At 48.8% G+C, this 13793-nt stretch overlaps 1 protein-coding gene across 3 annotated transcripts in view; it reads left to right on the forward strand.

Moving 5' to 3' along the window:
• ARHGAP9 (Rho GTPase activating protein 9) overlaps positions 1–13793 on the forward strand; it is a 203521-nt gene that overhangs the window by 136554 nt on the left and 53174 nt on the right. For all 3 annotated transcript variants that reach the window (XM_040340918.1, XM_040340919.1, XM_040340920.1), the window contains 2 exons: positions 9609–9696; positions 12121–12216. In XM_040340918.1, the coding sequence (XP_040196852.1) occupies positions 9609–9696; positions 12121–12216 (184 nt within the window). The remainder of the gene's footprint in view (positions 1–9608; positions 9697–12120; positions 12217–13793) is intronic.

Raw genomic sequence — 13793 nt, forward strand, 5'->3', positions numbered from 1 at the left:
CTCCACCCACCTCCTCCTGTATGTTCTGGAGTCCAGCCAGGCAGCGGCAGACAGAAGAAACATCGGACTGTGAGACAGACTGCAGTGTACAGATGAGAGATGGTACAAACTAAGGCAAGTAAGATTGCAAAGCACTGACCAGCAGATCCATCCGTGTTATAATCCTGTCAGCTCTCCCTCAGCAGTCAGAGTTCAGCACTTGTAAGAAGCTGGAGTGTGTGTCTGCACAGGACACTCAGAGGCTTGCTCCAGGCTGAGTAAGATAAGGCAGATAAGGGTCGGCAGGAGACAGAGAACAGATTACACATGACACCCTGGATGGAAGGAGGAAACATCCTTAGATATCAGGGCAGGGTTCATGCTGGGACTTGTAATCCTTCACTTTTGGGGATGTGACTTCCCCCCCAAAAGTGAAGAACTACAGGTGCCAGCATGAACCCCTCAGAGCTGAAGATGTTTCCTGCACACATGATAACTCCTCACACCCAGTCCTGTCCAGCTGCTCCATGTCTCTTCTCTCCCACTACTTGTTTGCCTCTCACTGCCCCCCCCCCCCCCCTCCTCCTTCACCCTCAGCCTTTCATGTTCTGCCACCTTTTCACCTACTAGTCTTGTTACCCCCTCTGTATATCAAGCAATCCTCTCAGGAGTGGCTCATCAGCGACTATCACAACCTCAGAATCCTGCCAGCATTCCATTCATTGCTCCTTCAAACTGCCAGAAATGTTTTAGTTACTCCACTGCAGCGGTGTAACTACAGGGGGCGCCATTGCAACCCAGCCTCATACTCCAGGATGGTCCATGCAGCTTCCCTCTAAACCTGGATAGGAGGGGCGGCATATAGAGGAACTGATGCCCCCCATGTTCTTCTTGCAGCCACTGAATGCCTGCAGGAGGTAAAGGAGGAAAAGCGGGCATTCAGTGGCTGCAAGAAGAACATGGGGGGCATCAGTTTCTCTATATGCCACCCCTCCTATCCAGTTTTCTTCTGCTGCCCACAGGTCCTTCAACACTCTCCTGGCTGATCTTCCCCAGTAACTTCTCTGCTCTCTCCCACCTCACCCCCCATTCGCCAACCCCCTGCTGTCCTCTGGTCCCACCCTGTGTTGTTCTTCAGCCCCCCCTCCTGTGCAGTCCTCTGTTCCCCCCTGTGCAGTCCTCTGTTCCCCCCTGTGCAGTCCTCTGGTCCCACCTGTGCAGTCCTCTGGTCCCACCTGTGCAGTCCTCTGGTCCCACCTGTGCAGTCCTCCGGTCCCACCTGTGCAGTCCTCCGGTCCCCCACCTGTGCTGTTCTCCAGTCCCCCACCTGTGCTGTTCTCCAGTCCCCCACCTGCGCTGTTCTCCAGTCCCCCACCCCGTGCAGTTCATCAGTCCCCCCCTCCTGTGCTGTCCTCTGGTCCCACCTGTGCTGTTCTCCAGTCCCCCACCTGTGCTGTTCTCCAGTCCCCCACCTGTGCTGTTCTCCAGTCCCCCACCCCGTGCAGTTCATCAGTCCCCCCCTCCTGTGATGTCCTCTGGTCCCACCTGTGCTGTTCTCCAGTCCCCCACCTGTGCTGTTCTCCAGTCCCCCACCTGTGCTGTTCTCCAGTCCCCCACCCCGTGCAGTTCATCAGTCCCCCCCTCCTGTGATGTCCTCTGGTCCCACCTGTGCTGTTCTCCAGTCCCCCACCTGTGCTGTTCTCCAGTCCCCCACCTGTGCTGTTCTCCAGTCCCCCACCTGTGCTGTTCTCCAGTCCCCCACCTGTGCTGTTCTCCAGTCCCCCACCCTGTGCAGTTCATCAGTCCCCCCCTCCTGTGCTGTCCTCTGGTCCCACCTGTGCTGTTCTCCAGTCCCCCACCTGTGCTGTTCTCCAGTCCCCCACCTGTGCTGTTCTCCAGTCCCCCACCTATGCTGTTCTCCAGTCCCCCACCTGTGCTGTTCTCCAGTCCCCCACCTGTGCTGTTCTCCAGTCCCCCACCTGTGCTGTTCTTCAGTCCCCCACCTGTGCTGTTCTCCAGTCCCCCACCTGTGCTGTTCTCCAGTCCCCCACCCCGTGCAGTTCATCAGTCCCCCCCTCCTGTGCTGTCCTCTGGTCCCATCTGTGCTGTTCTTCATCCCCCCTCCTGTGCTGTTCCTGATTTGGAGGAACTGTCCCTCATTTAGAGCATTGTCCCTCTGCCCCTCTGTTCCTCTTTCCTCCTTGTGTGTCCCTCAAGGAGCCAATATAAAAGAATAGTAGTGGTAAAAAAGCACCTGTGGGTTTAACCAGTTTTTCTTTGTTTATAATTCTCCTACATATTTTTGCTAATAGGTGTCCTTCATTTCCATCTCAGAAAGTTGGGAGGTGTGCCTCTATCCATCCCACTGCCCCTCTGACTACTCTGTGCCCCCCCCCCCCCCGACCACTCAGTTGTTTTTCTTGATGCCTAGGGCCCACTTTTGATCTCGCACATGGGCCCGCTGATTTCATACGCCCCTGCCCCAAAAATCTGCAAAAAAATGGGGGGGGGGGGTGTCCCTGAATGGCAGTTTGGAAATGTGGTCACCCTACGGGACACACACACCATCATTCTCATCCTTTATCGATGACTGCTACAATAGATCAATTAAAAACATTCTTCCACACACAAGAACACTGAATATAACTGGCTTTAATTGTACAGACTGAAAATACTCTGTAATGCAGGAAATGCCTTTTAAAGATTATAGCGGTAAGAAAGAAACTCCCTACAATTTTTTAGCTCTAACTTTTCTTTTGGCAAACTCATCGATAATATCTTTGTAGGATAAAGTATTTAAAAGTTCTTACAGGAGACTGCGGACTCATTACAGGAGATTGTCAGAGACTGCGGACACATTACAGGAGAATGTCAGAGACTGCGGACAAATTACAGGAGATTGTCAGAGACTGCGCACACATTACAGGAGAATGTCAGAGACTGCGGACAAATTACAGGAGATTGTCAGAGACTGCGCACAAAATACAGGAGAATGTCAGAGACTGCGGAGACATTACAGGAGATGGTCAGAGACTGCGGACACATTACAGGAGATGGTCAGAGACTGCGGACACATTACAGGAGATTGTCAGAGACTGCGGACACATTACAGGAGATTGTCAGAGACTGCGGACACATTACAGGAGATTGTCAGAGACTGCGGACACATTACAGGAGATTTGAGAGACTGCGGACACATTACAGGAGATTGTCAGAGACTGCGGACACATTACAGGAGATTGTCAGAGACTGCGGACACATTACAGGAGATTGTCAGAGACTGCGGACACATTACAGGAGATTGTCAGAGACTGCAGACACATTACAGGAGATGGTCAGATACTGCGGACACATTACAGGAGATGGTCAGAAACTGCGGACACATTACAGGGGATGGTCAGATACTGCGGACACATTACAGGAGATGGTCAGATACTGCGGACACATTACAGGGGATGGTCAGATACTGCGGACACATTACAGGGGATGGTCAGATACTGCGGACACATTACAGGGGATGGTCAGATACTGCGGACACATTACAGGGGATGGTCAGATACTGCGGACACATTACAGGGGATGGTCAGATACTGCGGACACATTACAGGGGATGGTCAGATACTGCAGACACATTACAGGGGATGGTCAGATACTGCGGACACATTACAGGAGATTGTCAAAGGCTGCGTACACATTACAGGGGATGGTCAGATACTGCGGACACATTACAGGGGATGGTCAGATACTGCGGACACATTACAGGGGATGGTCAGATACTGCGGACACATTACAGGGGGTGGTCAGATACTGCGGACACATTACAGGAGATTGTCAAAGGCTGCGAACACATTACAGGGGATGGTCAGATACTGCGGACACATTACAGGGGATGGTCAGATACTGCGGACACATTACAGGGGGTGGTCAGATACTGCGGAAACACATTGCAGGGGATGGTCAGATACTGCGGACACATTACAGGGGATGGTCAGATACTGCGGACACATTACAGGGGATGGTCAGATACTGCGGACACATTACAGGGGATGGTCAGATACTGCGGACACATTACAGGAGATGGTCAGATACTGCGGACACATTACAGGGGATGGTCAGATACTGCGGACACATTACAGGGGATGGTCAGAGACTGCAGACACATTACAGGAGATGGTCAGATACTGCGGACACATTACAGGGGGTGGTCAGATACTGCGGACACATTACAGGGGATGGTCAGATACTGCGGACACATTACAGGGGATGGTCAGATACTGCGGACACATTACAGGGGATGGTCAGATACTGCGGACACATTACAGGGGATGGTCAGATACTGCGGACACATTACAGGGGATGGTCAGATACTGCAGACACATTACAGGGGATGGTCAGATACTGCGGACACATTACAGGAGATTGTCAAAGGCTGCGTACACATTACAGGGGATGGTCAGATACTGCGGACACATTACAGGGGATGGTCAGATACTGCGGACACATTACAGGGGATGGTCAGATACTGCGGACACATTACAGGGGGTGGTCAGATACTGCGGACACATTACAGGAGATTGTCAAAGGCTGCGAACACATTACAGGGGATGGTCAGATACTGCGGACACATTACAGGGGATGGTCAGATACTGCGGACACATTACAGGGGATGGTCAGATACTGCGGACACATTACAGGGGATGGTCAGATACTGCGGACACATTACAGGGGATGGTCAGATACTGCGGACACATTACAGGGGATGGTCAGATACTGCGGACACATTACAGGGGATGGTCAGATACTGCGGACACATTACAGGGGATGGTCAGATACTGCGGACACATTACAGGGGATGGTCAGATACTGCGGACACATTACAGGAGATGGTCAGATACTGCGGACACATTACAGGGGATGGTCAGATACTGCGGACACATTACAGGAGATGGTCAGATACTGCAGACACATTACAGGGGATGATCAGATACTGCGGACACATTACAGGAGATGGTCAGATACTGCGGACACATTACAGGGGGTGGTCAGATACTGCGGACACATTACAGGGGGTGGTCAGATACTGCGGACACATTACAGGGGGTGGTCAGATACTGCGGACACATTACAGGGGGTGGTCAGATACTGCGGACACATTACAGGGGGTGGTTAGATACTGCGGACACATTACAGGGGATGGTCAGATACTGCGGACACATTACAGGGGATGGTCAAAGACTGCGGACACACTACAGGAGATCCTTTGGACACTCATATACATATACCATCCATATGGCTGTGTGTAAAAGTGCCAGGTAATCAACAGTACACAGTATAATAAAGATGCTTTCACTAACCTACTAGATTCCAGATGTAATTATTCAGCATGGAACAAAAGGACCTTTCCAGTTGTTTTTCTTGTGACCTCGTGACTTGTCTCTTCTCCTCACGTCACACGAGTCACGGTCACTCACAGAGACCCCCTGCTCCCGGACCGCGCAGTCGGCGCAGAGAAGGGTAGGCGGAGCATTAGGCTCCGCCTCTGCCAGTTCCTTTTTTTCTCCTCCAGGAAGTAATTGCGCGCGCCGCACGCCTGTCTTTCACGGCCTCACCAGCCGAGCAGCAAGTGCCGGCACCGCCGCTGCGCCCGGGGGCTATGTAAATGCGGGGGGGGGGGCGTGAAAGCCGAGAAGTTGCCGCAGGAGCGGCGCCGGCCGTGCCGCCTCTGCACCACTGCCGCCCCGAGGCCTTGTGGCAAATCCGGCCCTGGTTGTTGTTCAATAATTTTGAATAAAAAAAACACATTTTTTCATCAGTTTAGGCCAATGTGTATTCTTCTAGAAATGTTTTTTTTTTTTTAAATCGCAATAAGCATATATTGATTGGTTTGCACAAAAGTTATAGCATCATCAAAATAGGGGATAGATTTGTGTCATTTTATTATTTATTCCTTTTTTACTAGTAATGGCAGTGATCAGTGATTTTTAGCGGGACTGCATCATTGCAGCGGACAGATCGGACACTTTTGACACTTTTTTGGGACCAGTGACACTTATACAGCGACCAGAGCTAAAAATAGCCACTGATTACTGTATAAATGTCACTGGCAGGGAAGGGGTTAAGTGTGTCATAGGGAGGTTTTTTTAACTGTGGGGGAGTGTACTGACTGGATAAGGAGAGAGATCATTGTTCCTGATCACTAGGACCAGCAGATCTCTCTCTACTCCCCTGTCAGAACGGGGATCTGTATGTTTACATTGACAGATCCACGTTCTGGTTCTCTGTGGAGCGATCGAAAGTGGCCGGCGGACATTGCAGCCGCTTGCCACGTGCATCAGCCCCTATCGCTGTTATAGCGGCCGACGTACACCTACGCCGATTCGCACAGGGGAGCCAACCTGCCGCTGTATAATGACATGTTAAGATGCCAGGTAATTGACAGGGGGCAGGCCAAATATTGAATGTGGTAAAAGGTGGGATTTAATCTCAACTTGGGAAAAATCCAAGGCCCTATGTACAGTTTAGACCTAGGATGATACATGGATCAATTTAAAGATTAATACAGGTAGTTGCAGGAACTAGAATGTGATTGCACTTTACCATTGTTACCTTCAATATGTTTTCTGCCAATGCAAGTTCAAATTAAGGAAATTTTTGCTTGCCACATACACTATTGATCAGTTTGTAGACTAACACTGGTACTTTAGGCACTACAATGTGGCTGCACTTCAGCGTTGTTACCTTAGATATGTTTTCTGCCATTGCAATTTCATACTATCACATTGCAGTACAGTAACCTTACATGCATTGGTGTGCATCAAAATGAATGGCACCCCAATGCACCTTGTCAACTAACATGCATTGCAGTGTGCTTCCAAGAATGCCGAATGTATAATTGTTAATTCGTTGTGTCATTTGTTTTGAATGGGCTTCCCTAACACAAAAATCTGATAAAATACGCATACATTTAATGCACTGCAGCAGACCAGGCTGGTGTGAATGGGCCCTAAGGAATTTTTTGCTACATCCAGTTTTGACATTGCCTAGGCTTGGTACATTGCTGCTTGCAGGGGCGTAACTAGAAATCACAGGGCCCCATAGCAAAATGTTTTATGGGCCCCCCCCCCCCCTCCAAAAAAAAAAAATGAACTAATGCCATTGAACAACACATTACTACACTCATGTGGCACCGTACCCAAGCAACAGCTTATATTAATTTTGAACAGCAAAACAAAAATGTAAATAACCATATAATAAATGAAAAAAAAAAAATTGTTTAGGTGCAACGTCCCACGACTGCACAATTGTCAGTTAAAGCGACACAGTGCCGAAATCGCAAAACGTGCTCTGGTCAGGAAGGGGGGGAATTCTTCTGGGGCTGAAGTGGTTAAAATGACTAGGCTAGCATACTTCAGTAAATCCTGACAAATACCGTACATATGATTCACATAGTGGGAATGACACAATATTTGAAATCTTCAATACGTTTGTAGAGAGATAAATGTATGACGTTTACCATTGCCACTATTGCTATTACTGCTGATTTTTTATTTATTTTTTGCCATTTTTTCTACAAGGACAAAAATAAAAATTCTCACTCGAATACAGGGGTTTTTCTCCCCCCACAGGACACCTTACGGATACATCAAACTGGCAATGTTAGCAATCTAATCACAAACCTGCAATTCTGTGACCAACAATTTCTTATTGTGAACAGTATTGCAGCTTTTATGTTCATTTAGGTCAACTGAAGATCAGTAAGGGCTCCACAGCACACTGAGTTACCTACCTTAGCAGCCTCAGCCTTAAGTTGGTGTGCGGTCACAGCAGGGCAGGCACTGGCAGTCAGAGGAGCCGAGGAGAGCCGTGCGGCGGCCGAATTGTAATTCCCGCCGTGGAGCCTGCATTGCCTATGATGGACGTCACACGTCCCGCCATTGGCGCTGCAGACTCCAGAAGGCGGGGCACCCTCCAAGCACATTTTTAGCCCCGAGTGTCTGGGAGTCAGGACCATCTGATGCCGAAAGTGGCCGAGTGCCGCCAGCGCCAAGTACGGCACTCGGCCGTACTCGGTAACACTCGGCGCTGACGGCACTCGGCAACCTTCGGCATCAGATGGTCCTGACTCCCAGACGCTCGGGGCTAACAATGTACTCGGATGCGGCAAACACTCGGGGCTTTTTCTTCATCCTCACCGGGCCCCAGTGCCGGCTCAAGACATTGTGCTGCCTGATACCAAGAATGAAATGCTGCCCCCCCCCCAAAAAAAAGAGTGGGAGCAGCCAGGTGGAGGGGAGGACAGAGTGGGAGCAGCCAGGTGGAGGGGAGGACAGAGTGGGAGCAGCCAGGTGGAGGGGAGGACAGAGTGGGAGCATCTAGGTGGAGTGGAGGACAGAGTGGGAGCAGCCGGGTGGAGTGGAGGACAGAGTGGGAGCAGCCGGGTGGAGTGGAGGACAGAGTGGGAGCAGCCGGGTGGAGTGGAGGAAAGAGTGGGAGCAGCCGGGTGGAGTGGAGGACAGAGTGGGAGCAGCCGGGTGGAGGGGAGGACAGAGTGGGAACAGCCAGGTGGAGGGGAGGACAGAGTGGGAACAGCCAGGTGGAGGACAGAGTGGGAACAGCCAGGTGGAGTGGAGGACAGAGTGGGAACAGCCAGGTGAAGTGGAGGACAGAGTGAGAGCAGCCAGTGATAAAGTCCTGTTACTGTACCTCTATGGAAGCCTGCACCCCCCCCCCCAGTTAAGTTCTTACCTTGCCTAGTAAAATCACTGTCACTTTCTCTCTGGCTCCCTCCACCCGACAGCCTCATGGTTCCTCTTCTCAAGTTCTCACAGTCTGCCTCTCTCCTCCTCCCGCTTTGCATGTTGGGGGCTGCAGGGCTGCATCCTAGGCCTGCTGGTATCATGGACTATCTATCCCATAATGCTCTCTTCTTAGTTTTCCCGCTGCTCAGCTCAAAGAGGAGAAGGAGGGGTGGAAATCCCCCGCAGCTGCGGCTCTCTCCCTTTACAGAGCCTGTCAGCAACGGCTGGGGGGGTCTGCATCCCCCGCTCTGATCCACCCCTGGCTCAGGCTTGGCTCACACTGTCACGGGCTCAGGGCTGACATGACACTCCTAACAGATCTCACACTGGAAGATGAAGGAGGTGGGCGGAGCAACTTATTGGCACGGAGGCTGAGGCTCTGAATGCTGGGGCGGCCGTGTCCTCTGATGTCACTGGTTGCTAGGCGCTGGTCGGCAAGCTTTTCTGGCAACCAGTGCAGGAGGCAGCGCACCGCCGACAAGCATTCGCTCTGCTCTGCCCCTGCTTACTGATCTAGGATTCCGGGCGGCTCCTACGGAGTCTGAGTAGTCTACTCCATCGGGTCCCATGGTAGGGCCGGCTATGCCGGGCCCCACTCGGCTGCGGGCCCCATAGCGCCCGCGTGGGTCGCTATGGCGGTAGTTCCGCCACTGGCTGCTTGGTGTATTTGACTGTAGTACTTTAATTCACAGTAGTGACTGTTAGACTTTTGAAATTTCAATGACTGCAACCTTAGAACTGCTACATATTCCTGTGGTACCAAAAGTATACCAAATTAAATATATAATTAAAATGTATCACTTATGCAATTTTTTTTTATATTTTTTTTAGGAAAAATTGGACTGCATCTTTAGTAGTTTTGACTGGAAATAGTCTAGTGTTCTACAAGGACCCTAAGGTTCAGGCTCCTTCTGGCTGGGTAAGGCATTTTGGAGTATATACTGGGTACCAATGAGGGAATAGAATATACATATATATTATTTCCATCAGTAGGGAAAAACAGTCCTCTACAAGTCTACTGGCACAAAATGTCATGGTGTGTACAATTTATTAACCATCGAAATAAATGAAGAACGATGGTAAACCAGGTCTTTACAACATATGTTAGCACATGTGGAGTGTAATATAATGACTACTATGATCTTCTACTGCTGCGCACTGATTTACAGAACCTGCTGAAAATAATAAATATTATTTTAAAATACCAGATCTCTCCCATTGGGGACAGCTAAGGAGGGGACACTTACTTAAAGGAGTTGTAAAGGAAAAAAATGTTTTGCCTAAAATTAATGTCTGCAAGGTAGACAGACAGAATAGTGTAATGATTCTGTTAAAAAACAAGTAAATACCTATTAAATCCCTTCATCTATATCACCTCCGGCGTTCTAGCTTCTGTTCTCTCATTCACTTCCTGATTTGCGGCGCTCGTTCATGTAAGAGCTACATTTCCCAGTATGCATTGCGGCGCGCCCAGTAATTCACACCTCCTTGAAGTCTCTAACACGTAGAGAGCGTCCTGCTGCACAGATGTAGTTCCCAGGAGGGGGTGAGCACGTCACTGACCACCGCAGTAAAGCCTCCCTTCACGGTGGTGAGTAACAATCAGACAAGCAGGAAGTGAACAGAACAGAGAAGAAATAGAGCAACTTCTGAGCAAAAACGAACAATGAGGAAGTGAAAAAAGGAATGTCTGCAGGTAAAGGATGCTTATTATGAAAACATTTTTTTTCCTTTACAACCCCTTTAACAAGGTCACAAATAGCAAATATGACAGGTTCCAAACCAGAGGTTTTCAAAAATTGGCCTACTGCCCCCTTTTCAGAAAAAAATAACTCCACGCCTCCTGGAAATCTACCTTCTTTAAGCAGACGAACAGAAAGATGCAGTGAAATCTTTGCACTCTTTTATGCATCTATATCTCTAGGGGAAAGATAAAAGGAGATATACGTACCTGATCCTCTGCTCCTCACCACACAAGACTGGTCCCCAGCTCCTCTGCGCCTGCGCTCTAGCTATCTTAAATCCTGATGTCCTGAAGCTCAGAGCAGCATCCATAGCCCTGCTCTGGACATGAGGATGCCAGCCACTGTCCACCGCTGGATTGTGGGGGAGCACCATTTGTCGGAGGAGTGGAGGTTGGGGGTCAGTATAAGGTCCCTTTCACATGGGCGGATCAGTAATGATCCGCTCCGTGTGTCTGCAAAAGCTCAGCGGGGATCCTCTGTAAAATCCCCGCTGAGCTGGCAGCTGACAGGGCGGTCCCCGCACACTGTGCAGGGACCGCCCTGTCTTTCCTCCGCTCTCCCCTATGGGGGATCGGATGAACACAGACCGTATGTCCGTGTTCATCCAATCCGATCCGGCAGACGGAAGAAAAATAGGATTTTCTTCCGTCCGCATATGCTGATCAGGGCGGAGGCGGGTGATTACGGGTGTCATCGGATGGTCATCCACTGACACCCGTAATCACATAGGGACCAATGTATGTCCAGTTTTCATCCGCAACGGATGGATGAAAATGCGGACATACGGTCCGCACGTGTGAAAGGGCCCTAAGGGTTTCTCCTCTCCCCTGGACAAAGCTGGCACATCCCCACTGCAAGGGATTTTTTTTTCTGCCTGGAGTTGGGCTTTAAGACCTGTTGGCGGACTTGACAACTGATTAGTTATAACTTGCATTTTGAGTGTTTATTTGGAAAATAAGGTAATCATTACAACTTCGACCCTGTATTACACAAACGATTAAACATGTAAGAATGTTTTTTCAGTTTTCTTATTTTTTCTTCTTTCCTTATGCTTCCACTGCCCCCTCATTTTTATTCAATGCCCCCTCAATTACACCCAAGGCTTCTACCATCCACCTGGATCATTCCAGTGCCCCTCAGGCCTCGTACACACGACGGGACATGTCCGATGAAAACGGTCCGCGGACAGGCTTCCAGCGGACATGTTTCTTAGCATGCTAAGAAACATTTGTCCGCTGGAAACCTGTCCGATCCGCCGGAAAAAATTGTCCGGTTGGCCGTACAGACGACCGAACATGTCCGCTGAAACTGGTCTGCGGACCAATTTCAGCAGACATGTTCGGTCGTGTGTACAAGGCCTCAGAGAGTAGTATTGCCCACTTTGGCAAACACTGTTCTAAACCTTCCTTATTCAGCTGTCACCTCATTTACTGTCTGTGTAACATTACAAAAGCGAGTAGAAATCTGCCTAAAAGGGACAAAGACAGTAATGAAACTTGTCTGCTATTCTAATACTTTTCCACTCCATCCAAAACAAAACATAAGCTTTGACTGGCGTTGTGCTTTAACCATTTACTGAAACATATTTTGTCTTTTAGAAACCATCCAACAGTAAGCCCGAGAGCAGCATGGACCTCAGGGGTGCCTCCATTGACTGGGCACAGGATATGTCCAGCAAAAAGAATGTCATTCATGTAAGTCACCCTAAGTGACCCATCTATAAAGTAAAGGGTTAGATATTGCATGGCCGATATTTTTCATCTAGCCCCCTGGAGTTTGTAATTAATTTACCCTAGACCAGCAACAGATGACTAGTTTGGCCATGTGGCCCTTATGTGAAGTGATTAGGTTAAAATTCCAGTCTCTTTTGGTTACAGATTTTACAGGTTATAGCGGAATCTAAATGATCCAGCTGTTTAGCATAAACGTTAAAAGCTTTAATTATTTAGGAAGAATAAAAATGACTGTTTTTGTAGGTAGCCAAATCTTTAGTTATTTGGTCAGCTGCCAGACAACTCCGCTGAGGAAGCTTTAAAGGGGTTGTAAAGGTTCGTTTTTTATTTTCTAAATAGGTTCCATTAACCACTTGAGGACCCATTCACGCCAATATACGTCGGCAGAATGGCACGGCTGGGCACAATCACGTACCTGTACGTGTCTCTTAAAGCCCAGCCGTGGGGTCGCGAGCTCGTCGCCGCCGGCGCGCTCACGCCCCCGTCCGAAGCTCTGTGACCGTGCTACTGGGACCGCGGACCCGATCGCCAGCGGTGATCGGTCACCAGAGCTGAAGAATGGGGAGAGGTGTGTGTAAACACACCTTCCTCGTGCTTCATTGTGGCAATGTCAGTGATCGTCTGTTCCCTGATATAGGGAAAGACGATCACTGACGTCACACGTCCAGCCCCGCCCCCCTACAGTTAGAAACACATATGAGGTCACACTTAATCCATACAGTGCCCCCTAGTGGTTAACTCCTAAACTGCAATTGGCATTTTCACAGTAAACAGTGCATATTTATAGCACTTTTTGCTGTGAAAATGACAATGGTCCCAAAAATGTGTCAAAATTGTCCGATGTGTCCGCCATATTGTTGCAGTCATGAAAAAAATCGCTGATCGATAAACGCTTATTGCGATTTTTTTCCACCAAAAATAGGTAGAAGAATACGTATTGGCCTAAACTCAGGAAAACATTTTTTTTATATATATTTTTGGGAGATATTTATTATAGCATTTTTTTCAAAATTGTCGCTGTATTTTTTTTTTATAGCGCAAAAAATAAAAACCGCAGAGGTGATCAAATACCACCAAAAGAAAGCTCTATTTGTGGGAAAAAAAGGGACATCAATTTTGTTTGGGAGCCACGTCGCACGACTGCGCAATTGTCAGTTAAAGCGACGCAGTGCCGAATCGCAAAAAGGGGCAAGGTCCTTAACCTGCATAATGGTCCGGGTGGTTAAGCTAGTACATTGTTGGTTCACTTAACCTTTCCTTCGTTACCGTCCCAGTTAAAAACATTTAGGATTAGGATATTTATATAAAATTAGTAGAGGTTATTTTTTTCTCACCTTTATTCAGTTTTATTTCCAACACTAAAAGGAAAGATGGCAGTAGATTAATTAGGTAGAACTGCCTGACAGTTCTTAGGATGCATATAGTAATGGAGTCTGTGAAGCTTACATCCTGATTGCCATGCTTAATAGAGTACTTTATTGTCTCTTGAGTGTTCTGGTGGTCACATACTACAGGAATTGCTTTATCATCCTCTGCAC

Source organism: Rana temporaria, chromosome 2 (genome assembly GCF_905171775.1).
Source record: "Rana temporaria chromosome 2, aRanTem1.1, whole genome shotgun sequence".
In the NCBI taxonomy this organism is placed as follows: domain Eukaryota; kingdom Metazoa; phylum Chordata; class Amphibia; order Anura; family Ranidae; genus Rana; species Rana temporaria.